At 50.7% G+C, this 18,452-nt stretch overlaps 1 protein-coding gene across 1 annotated transcript in view; it reads right to left on the bottom strand.

Moving 5' to 3' along the window:
- KCNQ3 (potassium voltage-gated channel subfamily Q member 3) overlaps positions 1-18,452 on the bottom strand; it is a 301,344-nt gene that overhangs the window by 36,695 nt on the left and 246,197 nt on the right. Inside the window, 6 exon segments of the mRNA XM_046642267.1 lie at positions 243-338; positions 1,835-1,945; positions 3,030-3,179; positions 6,834-7,006; positions 11,535-11,661; positions 13,238-13,328. Coding sequence (XP_046498223.1) covers positions 243-338; positions 1,835-1,945; positions 3,030-3,179; positions 6,834-7,006; positions 11,535-11,661; positions 13,238-13,328 — 748 coding nt within the window.

Below are 18,452 nucleotides of genomic sequence, written 5' to 3'. Positions count from 1 at the left end.
TGTGTCTCTTGATTGGCTTAGAACTTGGATGGGAGAGTGGCAGGACTTTCAGTACACACAGAGACAGGTCATGTGGATAACCACAGAAACACCCACAGCCATCACAAACAAGCATGGTGCTGGGTCCTGTCGCAGTTCACGGGCATTCCCACTCTGGTGCAAGCACACATAGACACACACATAGACAGACACAGGCACATGGGGATCCCGGCCCGTTCCAGTTCACCTCTGGGCAGACAGACCTGAATGAGCTCAGCAGCTGGCTTCCTTCTTTTCTCGAAGTGCTTCTGACGGTGCTGCTCCTGCACCTTGAGTGCCAGCCCGGACCCCAGGATGCCCTGGAGGGAGAAGCCGCAGCAAAGTCAGCCCCACCTGAACTGTCCCGGAGCCACACCCCCACTCCCGGGGCTCCGCAGCGACAACACCAAGCGGAGGGGAGGAGGGGAACAACCCCTCCCTTCTCTTGCAGGGGGTGGGAGCTGGGTTACACGGAGCCAGGGAGTCAGAAGGGCCTGGGTTCAGTGCCTGACTCTGCCGCTTCCAGCCATGAGACCCTGGGCAAGCCCCTCAGCTGCTGCATCTCAGTTCCCTCCCCAGGGAAGTGGGATAATAGCACCTACCTCACAATCTTGTTAGGAAAAAGAATCAGATAATGTATAGGACCTGCCTAGTAAGGCGTGCGGCACAGAACAAATGGCCAGTAAATGTTAATGGAATTTTAAAAATATTTCAGCTGTTTGAATTGTCACTTGAGACTTTTACTGTGGCTGGAATTTCTCAGAATTGTGATCTGCTTTGATTTCCAGGTCAGACTCCCACGTGGATTGAATGGGGAGAAGCACACACTTTTCAAGTTGAAAGAGGACTCAGAGACTGTGCAGCAGCCCCACAGCCCCTCACCGGCTTTACGGAGCAGGAAACTGAGATGCAGAGAGGTCATAAGCCCAAGGTCAAAGAGCTTAGAAAAAAGCAGACAAGGTAGGGCTGCAACGGAGAGAGAAGATGGCCAACATATGGATGGGAGATGAAGGCGTGAAGGAGGGGTTGTCATTTAAGAAGGTTCTCTCCAAACTTGGTGATTAAGAGCCAGCAGCCCTGGGGGCCCTGGTGCCACCACCCAGTAGCCTTGTGCTGTGGAAACTTTACTAACCCAAGTAAGCCTCAGCTTTCTCATCCGGAAAATGGAGATAAATACAGCTCCAAACTCATAATGTTGTCATGAAGATTAAATGAAGTGATGGAGGTAAAGCATTTGGCATGATTCCAGCGCACAGTAAGTTCAACCAGTGCTATTTATTATTATTGTCATTATTACACTTACGGCACTGGGCTTTGGGAAGTTAGTCTATCGTGGGTCAAGACTTACTCTTGAGGGAAATGCATTTTTTTTATGCACAACAGTAAATGATAGGGTGAGGGAAGGGAGCTTGCCAATACAAAGGACCTGCCATGTGCAAGGAGCCCGGAATGCATGGGTGAAAGACCTAATCTCAGCCCCCAGGGAACTCACAGTCCCCTGGGGGAGGCAGACATGGAAACGTGCTATCCCAGCACAGGGTCAGAAATGCCTTCACAGAGCTCCGCACAGAGGAGGGAGCGGGTGACTCAGCCTAAAGGAGGCAGCATTGAAACTGGGTTTTGGAGAAGCAGCTGGCAAACGGAGCAGTGCAGCCTATGGCAGAGCGGCAGGAAACCTAAGGTAAGGGGGCGCTGTTGAATTGATAGGGCTGGAATTCAGGGTACGAACGATGGAAGAGGAGGCTGGAAAGTTCACCTGGGCCAGGCAGTGAGGGGTCCTGCTTGTCACCCTAGGGAGAACATCGAAGGTACTTACCGCTGGAAGAGCAAAAAAGGAGACGCCAATTAAGGAAAAGGTAGCTGCAATCAGACGGCCTTCCCACGTTTTGGGCGTCTTGTCTCCGTAGCCAATGGTGGCCAGTGTGATCTGCAGAGAGCAGAGTTCAGACGCGGGGCTTCCCAGGGAGGGGAAATCAGTGACTGTCCACTGAGCTTCCCCATAAGCCTTTGCACTACTTGGGAATGCTTTTCCCAAGTGAGAAAAGGTACCAAGCACTAAGTAACTTATACAGGAGCTGTGAGCCCATAGCTGTTTCTAAGTTAAGGACCTCCTACCTCTAGTCAATCGGTCATTGATACTTCAACAGCTGCAAACGTGTGTATGTGCACACACATTCGTGTATATATTTGCGTATGTGTGATTTTGTGTATAGCCATGTTTCCGAATATATGTGTGCTTGTGAGCGTGTTTGTGTATTGGGTGCATACGTGTGCTTGTCTAATGTCTGTGCACGTGTCTGTTCTGGTGTGTGTGGATATTGCCATGTGCATTTACATGTGTAGGTTATCCGTGCACACGTACTTATGGACACGAAGGCAGGATACAGAGCAGTTAAGAGAGTGGCCTCTGGAGCCCAGCTGCCTGAGTTTGAAGCCCAGGTCAACCACTAACTGGCTCAGAGATCTTCCACAAATTAGTTACCTAACCTTGTGATGCCTCAGTTTCCTCATTTTTAAAAAGGGGCTGATAACAGGAGTTGTTTGAGCTTAAAACATGTTAATAAATGTAAAGTGCTTAGAGCAATGCTCTGGAGCAAGGCAAGCCTTCCATCCATGGTAGCATTAGTATCACATGTCCCTGTGGGTGGCGGGCCGTGCATCTCTAGGTGGGTTTGAAGGTCTGCGTGTGTGAATCGGCCACGGTGTCTGTTTGTACATGCACGGCTTGGCTGATAACAGCCTACAGCCAATGAAGTAAGGTCCCTGAGTGGCCATGGGAACAGACTGTTCAGAGCCCTGACTTCTTATAAATGGTACGGCAAAGCCTGTTCCAAGAGCACACCGTGTGGGGGCCTCGCAGGGGCAGGTTCAGAAATGCAGGAGGCCGAGCTCTCACCAGGGACTGCAGAATGTGGCTGCCCTGGGCAGAGCATGCCCATGCCACGCCCTCCACCTCTCCCCATCGCTAACAGTCAATCCCCAGTGGGGGGGCCTTCAAGGCGGTGACTCACCAGGCCCCACCACAGGGCGTCTGCGTAGGTCTCAAACTCCTCTTTGACCTCTCCTCCTTGTGCATCCGGTACATCTTTCTCAACCAGGTAGACAAGGAATGAAGAAAGGATGAGCGTCAGGAACCCGATGTACCAGGCGGTGATGAGCTCCTGGGGAGTGAGCAGTGGATAAGGGGAGTGGGCATGGGGAGGTCACTGGGTGGATGCTGGAGGCAGACCTACTGGAGCTGGAGTCCAGGTTTGCCAGCTCTGTGACTGTGGTTCATCACTTACCTTCTCTGATCCTCACCTCCTTCACTGTAAATGGGATAAGTAATATGGTCATTAGCATATGGTTCTAGGAGGAGAGGAAGATTTCTGCCTTTGGGTCACCTCGATATCACAGCCCAAGAGGCTTCACAGAAAGGCGAGAAGGCAGGAGGAACCGGCCGCTACCCCTGGGACAATGCTCGGGACTCAGGAGGCTTGAATATGTGCAGGACTGGGCAGAGCAAGGACAAAGCTCGGTTCTACTGGGAAACGGACAGCAAGGGGGAGCTGGCGCGGCACAGCAAACAGAGCTGTGGCCAGGGATCCAGCCTCACCACCAATTGACTGTGTGACCCTGGGCAAACTGCCCCTCCTCCCCAGCATTGATCTCCTCATTTTTAAAATGAAGGAAATGGACCACAGAGTTCTAGAAAGTGCCATGTGTACTACCGGTGGAGTGCAGTTTTCATGTTAGTCACGTCTCGATTTAAACCATATTAAAAACCATATTTATAAATAACATACAACCTATCACTTCAAGGATATTATCACCTGATAGATCAGGACATATGAGTAAGTACACAGGAGTAAGCTGATTTAAAGAAAAATGTTGAGGACCAGTAAGGATGGTGTAAAGATACAGCAAAGATGGGCAAATGAAACCCCCTGACGGAGACAATCCCTGAGGGTCCCTCTATTTCTCTCACTCTGTTCCAGTCTCAAGGTTTAGCGAGGTAGGCTGGGCGAGATGAAAGTCAAGGTTACTGGCGAACGCAGCCTGGAGGTTAGGTCGGTCATTCCTGCTGAGTCATCCAGAGTTGTTCCTATCGATACACTTCATCTATCCAGCCGTCTGCGGCCAGTCAGCTGGCCTTCCTTCTGGGTCTACAGAATCTTGCTGACAGGGTGGCTGCCTGCCTCCCTCGGTGCCGTTGCCCACATTGCTCTCACTGCCTGAACGGTCTTTCCCCACGGGACCAACCAAAGAGCCTCGAGTCATCTTCAGACTCACATCACCTCCGTTATGAAAGTTTTCCGAACATTTGCTCGCCCAACCAGAGATGGAGTCCATCTCTATTTTCTAAAAAGCCTTCTATAATCTCTCACACTTCATTATGCTCATTTGCATACAGGTCTGGCTCCCGCACAGCATCATATGCACAGAGCACTCTGTGAGCTCACTCCACATCAGAGAGAGAGGTTAGCTGAGACGGTGCAAGCAATGCAGCCAGCCATTCCCTCGGCGAGGGTCTGTCCAGCTCGGGGCTCAAGAAGTGAAAGGTGAACCGGATCGTCCCTCCCCAGCAGCTATGGGAGCAGGATCCTCTTGCCTTGTTTGGTGTGGTTTTAGCGTTCCTATGTTTTTTCCCACCCTCTGGCCCCCAAATATGAGTCAGAAGTTTCGTCTGGTGCTTAATCAAGGAAACAGCTGTCTGTTCACGTGTGCACAGAAAGACTGGCTGTGTTGGACCATCAAGAGGTGGTATAATGGTCACCCATGAGGAATGAAGATGTGCCCCAGTTCTCTGCTTTGCAGTCATTTAAGAGGCTATCCAAGGTAATTATGACTTTACACGACTTTTGCCAGCAGCTCTGTGGCAGAGCCTGTGGCTATCCCCGGATATCCACGGGCTCCTGCATGTGCCCAAGGACCCCAGCATTCAGACTGAGGCTGAGGGACGGAGTCTAGCCAGTGAGTGGGACGGATGGGAGCAACTTGCTGCCTGCTCCTCAAATCTAGTCTGCAGGATGCCACACGCCCCTCTTCCCTTGCCTCGGTGACTCAAGCCTCATTTTCAAGACACACGAGAGCCACCCAGCCCACACCAGACACCGTGTGAGCGAGAAGATGGTCATTGGTTTTATAGTAGGTCTCAGAGATCCCAGAGCTTCTTTGTTGTGGAAGCAGAGCCTGGCCTATCCTAAGTTTAAAAGTCTAACCCTGTGTAACATGGGCCTGCATGTGTAACATGCTCTGCATCTCTGACTCCCAGGGGAGCCACGTGTGGAACTTGGCCCAGAGTACCTGTTTTTTGAATGAATGAATGAAGAAATGAATTGATAAGTGTCTATTCATCAGGATCAGAGAAGGAACTGATAAATGGGGAAGGTGGACTCACACCCAGGCAAGTGCTAACTCCTACACACACTGCCTGCCCCCGCAGCGAGGGCCAGCTCAGCAGCGGCTCTGCAGCTTAGGAACAGGGAAAGGCTAAGAGCCCATCTAGTGGGGACTGTCGGGGTAAGATGGGACACAGAGCTGGACAAGCAGCCTCTTTTCCCACCTTCACTCTCCCACCACAGAGATGTGACTTTGTCTTGAAGTTCTGTCCCTCTGGCCTAGCTGTGGGGTGGCATGGACCCATCTCTTCCCAGGAATTCCATGACAAACATCCAGTTGTTGTCTATTCTAATCTGAAGGAACACAGGACCAGGACCCAAACCAACCATTTTTCGCCCGGATTTAGGTTAGGTGTTGCTAACACATCCTCTGATAAAAAGATAAAATAGAAGGGCGGGCAGAAGAAAGAAGTCTCAAGAGGATGCTCTGACCTCACCAAGGCTGTGGCCAGAGGAGCAGAGACAGGGAATAAACGTGTATGGGAAGACTCTGCATTCTAAGGTGAGACTCCCAGGTGTTTAAATTTGTATTTTCATTTTAATTACATATTTACTTGTACTGTTTGTGTAGAAGAGCATATTTGGAATTATAAACGCTGCCATTCATGAGCGCCTAGTATTTACCAGGCTTCAATGTATCTTTTCTCCTGTGAGCAGCCAGAAGGATTAACATTTTAACCATTGAGGAAGCTCGTAAAGATACAGCAGCTTCTTTTAAAGTCTTCGGGCTGGAACGTGGCAGAGCTGCCGTCTGACTCCTAAGCTCATATTCATTCTACTATGAGACACCGTCTCAGAGGAATCCACCCCGCAACGAATGTGGGTGTGTCCCTGGGATGCAGGAACGCAGCAGCTGTGCTGGGGTTGTCCAGTCGGCGGTGGCACGGTGATGTGAGCGCTTCTAAGGAAAACTGAGCTCCCCAAGGTCAAGGTCAACTTGCCCCCGGCTCACTGTCTTAGGTGCAGTTCCCCAGAAGCAGAGCCAGAGGCGGGAATGCGGGTGCATGTGACTTATCTGTATGTGATTACTGGGGTGGGGTGGGGGTGGTCTCAGGAAAGAGTGAATGAGGGGAGCCAGACCGGGCAGGAGAAGGAGCTAAGCAAGGATGTGGTCTCGGCTGCACCTCCTTCTGTCCCAACCCACGGGGAGCTCTGGAGTGTGAAGTGCTCCACAGAGCTGGTCCCACGTGAAGAAAGGTACCCTGTGTCAGTTAGTCACTGGCCGTGGGCTCCCCTGATGTGAGGGGAGGAGGGAAAGGACAATATAACCTCCTGGGCAAAGCAGCTCTCCTTTACTTCTCCAGAGAAGGGGACAGCTGGGAACATTAGCAGCCAATGACCACTTTCTGGAGACACTGTAAGGGAGGAGATGCCATGGGAGGGCACAGGTGGGTGAGAAGCCCACGTGGTCTCGTGGCTTCTCGTGGCACTTACTTTACTGTGGGCACAGATGGCCGAGCCCAGGAGCTTCCAGGTGCCGCCCCTCCGGTCCATCCGCAGCATGCGCAGGATCTGCAGGAAGCGCAGGCTTCGCAGTGACGTGGCCAGGACATTGCCCTGGTTTCCCACGGCAACCACCGGCACCGAAGCAATCAGCACGAAGATGTCTGCGGAAGAGGGCAGAGAGGAGGCAGGGGAGAGGGCAGAGCAGATCAGCCGAAGGCAAGGGAGCCATCACGGGCACTGTCTGCTGGCAGACAAGCATGTGCCACAGCTGCTGTGATAAATCGTGACATAATCACATGCAGGAAGTAGGATCCTTCTCTGTGACAGATGAGGAAGCAGAAGCTCTGAACACGAGTGCCTCCCCAAGGAGGCTACGCGGCCGGATGCAGTTGAGTTGGGATCGGAGGCAGGCCTGTTGGACTCCGACGCTCTTTCTAAATCCCAGGGAAGCAACTCCCCAGCGTGGCACTTGAGGGTCACTCCCTGGCAGAGAGGGGACCAAGGCTGCCCCAGTTGTGGAGCTGAAGCCTGAAGCGCAGACAGTTTTACTGTGGGTTTTCCCCCAAAAGCAGCACTTGAGACCCGGACTCGGCTGTGAGTACCTTTTTGAGAGATGATGCCAGGCAGCAGAAGTGAGGGGAGAGGGAGACAGGAAAGGAGAAAAAGTTGACATAAGGGGTGTTATCAAGGTCAGTGCCGGAGCCTCTGAGCTGCAGGCAGAACCTCCCAAGATCGTCCCTCTGAAAGATGGGAGCTGGGGCATCTGTCCATCGGCTCCTGTCCCCTGCTGGTTGATGGTCGCTCCTGGGGTGGTTAATGCCCCCATGCTTCTGAGCTGCACTGTCTGGTGACCTCCCTTAGCTTCACCAAAGGCCCTGGGGTAGACTGTGGAAAAACATGAGCCCCACCCATGAAGTGGGATGCTGGTGTCGGGAGGTGACAGAGAAATGTCTACCAGAGCTGCAGCTGAAAGCAGAGAGGTCAAGGGGATGAGGCACTTCTGAAGGGGCCAGGCTGGCTCCTGAAGTCAAACAGCCGAGCATGGGAGAGAATGTGCCCTGGTCTCTTCCTTATTCCCTTCCGTGGCCCCAAGCCCCCCATCAATGGTCTCCCCACTGTACTACAGAGGGTTAGCAAGTGAAAAGGACTTCATGGTCAAGTCAATTAGGGAAAAATTCAATTAAACAGGTTTGTGACTGCAGGACTTCTCAGAGCCTTTAATATACTAATACGGACTGTGACTCTCAATTATATAAATGAAGTACAGCCTTCCTCAAAAGATTTCAACCATGGAACTGTTTTTGGCAAGAGCATCAGAGTTCCAAGGAATGTTTCTCTGCTGGGCAAAGTTCAAGCTCCTGAAAACCCTCTGTGACCTGGCCCTGGGGAACCTTCCAGAAGCACGTGTGGTTTTCTGAGCACACAGTGCTCTCTCACACCTCCGTACCTTTGCATGTGCGGGTCTATCAGCTTGGAATAGGTTTCTCAATTCACACCCAGGTGTATTTGCCAAAAAAGCTGGCACCCTTTGTAGCATATCAGAGTCCTCCAGATGTGTCTAAGCTTGGAAAAAACTAGGGGTCAAACATCTGGATACTAATGTCTGTATCCTTGGCTAGGCTTCTCAGTTTATCTGTGTGAAACTATCCACTTATAATGTTTGTGGAAAAGGAAACAAAACCAAACCGAGATGCCTGGTAAACATGGCTCAAGTCTATGATGTCAGAGAGGATGATGGATTCTGGCCTGGATAGACCCATCCCACCCGAAATGGCGAGGTCTGAGTCTGCCCGGAGCATGAAGGTCATGATGATCATGGACACGATAACCACACTCTGGTCAAACACACAGAGAAAAGCGGCATTTCCCACAAGGGCTACCTTACGGGAGAAGTGGAGATGAGCAGAGCAGAAATGCAGCAACACCAGAAATGGAGCCAGCTGGGCTGGCGTGGTGCTGAGGCTGGCCTCATCTCTCCGGGGCAGGTGGGCAGGGGAGCATGCTCTGCAGCTCTCTGTTACATCAGCCTGTCTTGGAACAGGGGCGACTGCTCCATGGGGAATGCTCCCGTGCTGGAGTGGTCCAGGTTCCATTAGCTGGGATGTTCTCGAACTGGGCAGGAATCTCTGAATTTGGGCACTGTCAACCAGCAAGTCACCTCCCCCACCCCAGCTCACACACACACACACACACACACACACTCGACTTCTGGTCAGCACTGGGTAGATGGCTCCAAAGAAGAAAAAGAAGTCAGCTTAACACCCGTGCCCCTGCAAAAGCCTTGAGAGGAAGACAAGGAGAGGAAGATGTGGGGAGGAAGAGAATTCCTCCACCCTCTGGGTCCTTCTGGCCGGGCTATGAATTAAACTGACATGAGACAGAAGAACAGGAGAAAATCAAACAAAGCTTTATAACATGTATACATGGGAGAGGCTCAGGCAAGCTGAGCAACTCGCCAACCATCTTCAGCTAAGGACAAAGGAGGTTGTTGGCAGTTGGGGGAGTCAGTTACGGGAGATTTCCAGAAAAGCACAGTAAACAAGAGTAAGGTTATTATTCAGATTTAAGTCCCTGCCTTCTGCATTGATAAGAGTTTCTAGAAATAAAGTCATCCCCCTTCTTCCTGGTACAGAGAGGGAGACACGTTTACAGATGGAGATTTCCCTTACAAGTGTAAACGACTCTTACAAAGGGTAACTTCTGCTTGGTTTCCAGAGCTCTCCCTCGTCTGCAGTTTTTAGAAGTAACCAGCCCCAAATAATCCTCATGCCAAAGAGACACATTTTGGGGTGGCCAGTGCTGATCCCCCACAAAGGGAAGGAAAGTGGAGGGTTGCTATGCACTGAATGTTTGTCCTCTCAAAATTCACGTGTTGAGTTCCTAACCCCAATGTGATGGGAGGCGATTAGGTCGTGAGGGTGGAGCCCCCATGAATGGGATTAGTGCCTTTATAAAAGAAACCCCAGAAAGCTCCCTCATCCCTTCCACCCATCCAGCGAGAAGTCCAAGAAGTCGGTAGGTTGTGACCTGAAAGAGGGCCTTGATCACAACCTGGCCAGGCTGGCAGCCCAATCTTGGACTTCCAGCCTCCAGAACTGTGAGAAATAAATGTTGCTTAGAAGCCACCCCATCTGTGGGTTTCTGTATTGCAGCCCGAACGGACTAAGACAGGGGTAGACAGGGAAGGAGGACAAAGGAAGAGAGAAGAAAAACAATCAGTATGAAAAAGTCCTCCAAAACTGTGTGCACCCACACACGCCCCCACACACACCCGACTTGCATTCCGAATTCTGAGCAATAAACAAGAACCTCAGGTGGCCAAGCTCAGAAACAGACAGGAAGGAGGAAGAGAGGTTTCAGCTGACAGGGAGGGTGGTACAGAAGTGAGGGTGCTGCAGACAAGGCAGTGCCCCCCACAGGTGGCACGGAGAGAAGTCTGGCACCGAGGACACAGGAAGGTCTGGTTCTCCCCTGGGCTGGCCATCCATACCCAAAGGGCTGTGTTCAGTCCCAGGGGTCACCTTCAAAAGGGCAGTGAAGAATAGTTATAGCAAGCTGAGAGGAGAGAACTGTGATGCTGAGAACGTGTGATGCAAGGTGCAGTTGGCGCTAATAAGCACGTCTTTCCTGATAAAAGGAGATTGTGCTGGGGTGGAGAGGACGAATAGAATGGCTGAACTCAACTATCTGAAGAGAGTCAGAGGAGTTAAGATGGAATAAACACCTCGGGAGATGGTGAGCGCCCCGTGACTGGAGGTATGCGAGCAGTCTGGGCGACCACTGGGAGGCTGCTGCAAAGGAGACTGGAGCATCCGACAGGAGGGCATGTTGGACCAAATGCCCCTTCCAGCCCCCCAGCCCTGAAATTCTACGATCCTGTAACTTTAACCATCCCTAGGAATTCGAGGCTCCCAGACTCCGACCCATGACTGCAGCAGATTTTGTCCTGTCACTGTAGGATTTTAGCAGGATCTTCGGTTGGCAACACATGGGTCCATGCTGCACCAATAGGCCTAAGTGAGATGGTCCGCCTTATCTGCTCTGAAAATGCCTGCAGCTGGATGCAGGGGTGTCAGGGACACCTCCCCAGAGCAACGTTTGGGCCAGGACACAGCAACAAGGTTGGGGGGGGGGCACAGGTGCCAGATTTGTCCAGATCGGGGTGTTAGGATGGAATCTGCTGCTTACTACCTGTGTGACTGGAAAATGTCTCAGCTCCGTGAGCCTCAGTTTCCACCTCTGTAAAATGGGCATAACATGGTCCTATAGAAGTTAATTCCCAGCCAGTAATGGTGTCACATCTCACCCCACCCCACCATAGCCAGTCTGGAAATGTACAAGCAATTCTGGGTGTCACAATGACTGGGGTGCTACTGGTCTAGGGACCAAGGATGATCAACATCCTGCAGCAAGCTGGCTCCTTCCCAAATGCCAAGAGGCCCCCTGCCCCCCAACTCGCTTTAAGAATAGCAGCCCTGTGGGGTCATGATGAGGAACAGGCGCGGAAGGAGGAACTCAGCACCTGCAAGATTGGAGCAGCTCCTCCTCATCAAGCAAAGTCAGAGGCTGGGCTGGCCTCCACGATGCCACATGACTTCCCAGCAGAGCACTGTTTGCTTAAAACTTCCGCAGAGAAATAAGGCGCCAAAAAAAGGGCATAGGGCACCCTCGACTGGGGCCAGGGCTTACCCAGCATGCACAGGGGCTTCCTGGCAAACTTCAGCCGTCCCCGCCAGCCTTTGTATCGGCAGCAACATCCGGCAGCCCAGATCCGCAAAGCAAACTCGGCTCCAAAGATGAAAATAGCAAATGTTTCCTGCGTTGAAGAACATATGGAGAGACGCTGATCAACGGGGATCCAGTTGTCCGGAACTAGCGATTGCTGTTCTGAAGTTCCGCAGAACTGGGTTTCTGTTGTTGCTGCTTTCGTGGTGGAGCGGGCAGAAGAACAGGTTGATCACCTCCATCTAGTTTTGGACAGCTCCCGTCTTCCTTCTGATGTGCTAACCATCCCTAACACGAAGCCTTGCAAAGTGATTACTTGTTCTTTTTCCCATGTGTCTGTTCCAAGGGATCATTTTTACAAAATTCCCTTTAATGTACTAAAAGCCCCTAAGAAGTGCAGTTAGGGTGAAAAGAGAGATATCAAGGAACCCATCTGTTGATCCCGGCCAGTGCCCGGCCCCTGGAATGGCTAGTTGTGGCCAGCGGGTTACTGAGGGCAGCTCCTGGGCCAGCCACCACCTGTTTTGTAATATTATCCTCATTCTGTGTTTGGAGAAACCAAGGCAAGGAATGGTTAAATAAATTTCTTGAGGCTATCCAGTGGCAGAGAAGGAATCCCAGGCTCTGTAATCAAGCTGAGTCCACCACGTAAGACACTGGGTCTGCTCCTTCCCACCCGCGCCTCCCTTGCTGATCAGACACAGACACCTGGGGCCCCTCTGTTTGGTGCCCTCCTTGGATCCTTGGGGAGTTGCCGCTAGTTCCTGGAACTGGATGGCTTCCCAGGACTCACCTCTCAGATCTCAGCCCCAGACACGCGGACTGTAAACATCTGCCCTCAGAAGCAATCTGCTGATTCTGGTGCCCAGGAGGGCATGCTCAGTGGGAGTTAAAGGTTCTGCTATTTCGTGACCCTTAATTGAGGGGATCGCAGCCCATCCCTGTGTGGAGGGCAGGGCCTCACCCTGAAGAGGCAGCTGACTACTAATCCAGCAAGGGTGTGGTCCTTCAAAGGACCAGTGACCAGGGCTGTCAGGGGCTGCAGAAGGAACCAGCCCATCCTGGGAGCCTCCTGGCCTGGGGCTGAGGCTGCACCCAGCCCGTCACACTGGCTCCTCACCTTCCATTTTCACACATTTTAGGCAAGGATGGGAGGAAATGGAGGGCCTTAGGTAACTTGCCCAAGGATGCTAACCTCACTCTCCAGGGTGGAGAAGGGAGATGGAAAGCAAGCAGAGGCCCCGCGGGGAAGGACCTGTAATGCAGAAATGGGATTTTATATTGAAGGGAGTAAGAGATCCTCAGGGCTTAGGGAGCAGGATGCGAGGGAGAAAAAGCAGAGGCGGGGTTTAGAATGGAACTTCCCGAGGATTGGGAAGCCCTATGTTCTAATATAACTCGTGTGTGCTGGGTTTTGCTCTGACCTTGTTTATGCCCCTTATCTCTAATCTGGAACAACAAATGGCACTCCCTGTGCCCCTGGCAGACCTCACCAGCTGATCCAGGCATTGCTTTCTCTTGGGCCTGGACTTGCCCAGAGACTCCAGGAAGCCAAAACCAGCGGGGCAGAATCGTACGCAAGGGCAGCCTCCTGGCCATCGCCATGGAAGTCCACCCAGACGCGTCGGCCCCAGAAACTCAGCACCACAATGGGCGCCCCATCTCACCAGCAGCAGAAGCCAGTCTCCCGAAACGGTCTCGTACTCCTTGAATGTGGTCAGGACGGCCAGAATCAAACAGCCCAGGACAATCAGGAACCTGGAGGGGAAGGAAGAAGGAGACTGAGAAAGTCCTGGCTTGCTCCAGGCTAGACAGGGAGAAGCGTCAGCGGGACGAAGCCACAACTTCCACCGGACATCCGTCTGCGCTTTATACGTTACCCCATTAACCTCACAACAAACATGCAAGGAGGGTAGGGATTAACATCCCAGTTCAAGGAAACAAGGCTGAGAGACGCTAAGCAATGTGCATACTTTTAATTTACCAGCTACTTAGTGGAATCAGTCAGTCAGAATTTGAACTTCATCACCTGGTCCCAACCCTGGGTGGGGGGAGATCTGAGGATGCTTGAAAGACCAAAAGTTCCGTGAGCTTTGGTAAACCAAAGGAATATGAATAAATTAATACTGTGCCCTGCACATATAGGACTATGATTTTCAAATATATGAAAATGTTCTTAGTGTAAAGAAAACACGAATTCATTCCAAAGACTGATGAATTCAGCAAAGGCCTCTGTCACCATCTATTAGTATTGTTTTGTTTTTTTTTTTTACAGTCCATTGTTACTAGAGAAGACAACCTCTTTCCATTGGGGACCTTCAGAATTGTTTTTGAAATTACAAAGTGTTCTTCACGCTAGAAAGAATAGGAACCGCCATGCTGAAGGATGCAGAATGCTGGTCCTTGAAGAGTCATGGAGAGGTCACCTGCTTCAGGGCCCTGCCTCAGTCAGGAGCAAACTGCAAACAATCCTTCAAGATTATTATCTTTATAAACTATGTGTGTGTGTGTGTGTGTGTCCCCATGTGTGCATGCTTCATTGTTTGAACCAAGAATAATGGTTCTCCATCCCTCCAGGTGGATAGGCTCTGGTTCAAAGGTCAGCATCAGGTTCTCTGGGAGTCTAAAAGGGAATTTACAAGCTAGGGTCCATGGGTGAGGCTTGGTACCACACACCCAAGCTTTCCTCAACTACCTACTTTGGCTCTCTGCCCTACTAGGATCCAATCCATGCTTTTTGGCTTGCTTGTGCAAGTGTGTACCCACTTGTTCATTCATTCACTCATGTAATATCCACACAGCAGGTACTGGGGACACAGTTGGAATTCAATGATGAGTAGGCTGGAAGTGTCCTCATGAGCTCACAGTCCAGACAACAGAAAGCTATCTCGTGGTGTGATGTAAGCAGCTTTGGAAATGTCTGCTCCTGGCCTTGCCTGGGGACCCGAGTCCTGGCTCTGACCCTTAGTGATCCTGGTGGACATGATCATTGGTCATGTGGCCATCAAGGGTCACATTTTCTGATCAATAAATCTGCTGATCTGCAGACCTGAATCTCTATGTTTCCGACCCTGCCTAGGAACCTAAAGAAGATTTTCCATTCTCTCCTGTGTTTGGCCATTTTATTTTAAATTCATGACTGTCCCATGCCTGGCATCTGCCTAGCCTGGATCCCAAATCTTCTTCTCAGGTGATGATGATAACGACGGCGACAGTAACAACATCAATAATTCCCACCACCAGCCTTTAGGGAGCACTTGCCACCAACACTTTACATCTATCAGCTCATTATCCTCACAACCACCTCCCAAGGTAGATACGATCACTCCCATTTTCATGATGAAGAAATCCATTAGAAGGAATCATTGACATCAGGATGATTATGTTGTTGGTAAAAAGACCACAGAGCCTGGAGTCCAAAGCCACAGGCTCGAAAGGAGGCTCTGGCCCTTTCTATGGAATCTTGAGTAGTTCATTGACTTGGGGAACGCCAGTGATCACATCGATAGAATGGGAATAATGCATCTGCCTAGAGATCACAGCTATTGTGAGGACCACAGGAGATAATGGGTGGAGAGTTATTCAGTCAACTGCATAGGATCGTGCAAATGACGCCTGGTGTTCTCCCAGCATGGACTCACCACTGACTGGCCAGGCTCTGGGAAACATGCAGGGAACTTAATCCCTCTCAGATGATTCTGCAGGTCCAAACTCTAGTTCTCTCAAGACTTTATTTTATTCTTTCATGGGCTCTGGAGATAAGACCTGGATTAGAAACCTCTTCCTTCTGTTATGCTGTGTCATTTTAGGCAAGGTAGATAACCTCTCTGTGTCTTGGTTTCTTCATCTATAAATGAATCCAATAAAAGCGCCAATGTCCTCAATTATTCAATGACATAATGCATGTCAGGTGCCTAGAAGAGTACCTGGTAAAGAGTGAGCCTTCATTAAATGTTAGCTATTATTTTGTTGGCATCTAATGTCAATATATTTAGTGCCTGTTTTGTCCCAGGCACAGTACTGGTTTTAAGAATACAAACACGAATAAAACATAGCCCTCATTTTCAAGGTCCTCTTAACCCAATGGGGAAACAGAGGACAAATAGTTACAGAGGAATGTAGCTGACATTATGGTCTGAGCGTCCACCACGTGCTTTGGGAGCATATAATTGGAAGCATCCAAGAGGCTGTAGCCAAGGGGTTGGAAGGATATTTGAGGCTTAGGTAGGGTTGACCACATGTCCTAGTTTATCCATGACATTCTTCATTTTATGTGTGTTGACCTGGAGTGTGGCCCTCTCGGCCTCGTGAACAGCACGTGCACGTGGAGAGTACAAAGCTTCATGGACACAGAACCCAGTTTGAGCTCCTTTAGCAAAGGGTGTGGGACTTGCCCTCCTCACGGCCTCATCTTCTGCCGCCTCCTCACCCCCAGGATGGCCGTCCTGAATGACAGCATTTCCTCAAACCCTCTGAGCCCACGGTGTCTTCTCAGTGCTCCTCTTCTCTGCCCACAGGCCCACATCTCCTTCATCCCCCCGCTAATGCCTTGACAGCACCAGTCCCGTCTTGTCTCCAGAGACTTCCGTGACCCCACGTGTTCTCTGCTGGTTCCCCTGTGCGATGCCTCCCCGGGGACCACAGGGCACCCTGATGCATTTCTATTCCAGTACTGATCATCGCCCATTATCATTCTGTAATCGTTTGCTTGCATTGTGTAGTAAGTAAAACATACTATCTTAACGCCTGAGCCTAGAATTCCTCTTAGGGCAGGAACTGCCTTTGACGAGTGAAATATTTTATTGATCCAGTTGAGGTGGAAGTTGCAACTCTAACGGCATGAGACTGCTAAACTTCTCAGCCAATAAGAATTAACCAGAAATTGGAGGTGGGAGTTGGGTTTGAGGGCTGGGAATGACAAGAAGAAGAGAGGATACGGCCCAGTCACATGCTGAAGGATTTGTGAAGAAAGGTTGTCTAAAATTTTAAGTTCATGGCCCTGAAATGAAAACCATGGACCACAGCCTTGTGTAAGTGGCTTTGCCTTTAGCTGGCATTGAACATGGGGCTGGAGCCAGTGGCCGGGGCAGTATGTGGGAGAAGAGAGAGCTCGGTGTCTCATAGCTCAAGTAACTCAGCGGGAACAAGAGCCCTTAGCAAGACTCTGAGACTCTGCCCACCCTCCCACACTTGGAATGTATGCAAATCATGGGAAGATTCTGTGAGGTGTGTGGATGGTGGGTATGCCCTAGGGCGGCCCCCAATGAGTCATGCCCTTGTATAATCCCCATCCTTGTGTGCAGGCAGAACCTGTGACTTGCTTTGAACAATATAATATGGCAAAAATGATATCATGTCACTTCCTTGATTATGTTTCATTATGCGGCAAAGGCAATGGGATTAGGTTACTTTATATAAGACTCCATCTCAGCAGAAGGGAGAAGAGAACCTCTTGCTGGCCTTGGCAACAGCTGTCAAGTCATGAAGGGTCTGTGAGGGTCACAAGGCAAGAAACTGTGGTGGTTTCTAGCACCTGAGAGCAGCCCCGAGCTGAGATCCAGCATGAAAGTGGGACCTCAGTCCTCCAACCACAGGACCAACAATCATGTGAGCTTGGAGGGGGACTCCCCAGCTCCAGGGAGGAACACAGCTCAGCCCCCACCTGGATGGCTGCTTTGTGAGACCCTGAGTGGAGGGCCCGGTTAAACCATGCCCAGACTCCTAACCCAGGGAACGGCGACAATAAACGTGTGTTGTTGTAAGCCACTACGTTAGTGGCAATTTGTAATGCAGCAGTAGAAAATGAATACAGTGTGGAATGGGAACCTGTGCCGAGTGCATCCAGTTTTTGTAGAGCAGGGCAACCACCCCCAGCCCCGCATTCTTCAGATGATGTCTGGGGTGCACCTGTGTGTTTACTCTATGAGACTCGATTCCGTGAGGGCAGAGATGGTCTTGTGTCTCCCTGTATCTCATGACCATCTCAAAGCCTGGCACTTCATAAGAATCCCTAAGTGTTTAGAGAATGGATAAAAACAATTTCAGAGATGGGAAGTTGCCCTGTTGTTAGAATAAAAGGCAAGGGATACTGGATGGGTCTGGAGAGATAGGCCAGAGTAGGATATGAAGGGTTTTTGAAGAGCCTGGACTTGATTCTGCAGAGGATCTTTATCTTCATCTCCATATCTCTATCTACCACATCTATATCATCTATATCTATATCACCATCATCTATATCACCCATCTACATCCATATCACCTATATCTTATATCATCTACATCTATATCTGCCTCTCTAAACACTGCTCTCTGACAGGACAGTAATCAGGAAGCTGTTGTCGTGGGCTGATGAGAGAGGATGAAGGATGGACTGGAGAGATGACAAGGGTCCCACAAGAGAGAGCCCTCTCGGTCGGTGCTCTCAGCAGGATGTGTGACTAATGGGATGGGGAGGCCAAGCAAGAGGAGCATCTGGAGGGTCTCAAAGGTGGGTAACAGGGTGGACAATGTGCTGTTCACAGACATCAGAAGGATGTGCATTGGAACCAGCAAGACTGAAGATAAACGATGTTGTGGACCTGCCAAGTTTGAGGTCCACAGGTGGAAATATCCCGCAGGCTGATCGAAATTTAAGTCTAAAGCATAGGGGGAGGTCGAGGCTGGAGATCTAAGTTCCTTCCAGCTCTAATAGTTTGTGATTTTAGAGCCAGGAAAAGGGCTAATTCAGCCTTAACCAGTCACCAAAACACAGTCCCCTGGTTCTGGTCTTCAGGGAGCATGCAGAACCAGGTCTGGCCAGCAGGGGGAAGCAAAGCCCAGCGGAGCTCCGCTCTTCCTCTCACCGCCAGGAATTAAAAACACCAACCGCCCTGGAAATTTATT

This window comes from Equus quagga, chromosome 16 (genome assembly GCF_021613505.1).
Source record: "Equus quagga isolate Etosha38 chromosome 16, UCLA_HA_Equagga_1.0, whole genome shotgun sequence".
Taxonomy (NCBI): domain Eukaryota; kingdom Metazoa; phylum Chordata; class Mammalia; order Perissodactyla; family Equidae; genus Equus; species Equus quagga.
Note: the sequence above shows the minus strand (reverse complement) of the source record. Positions and strands in the feature narration are given on the sequence as shown.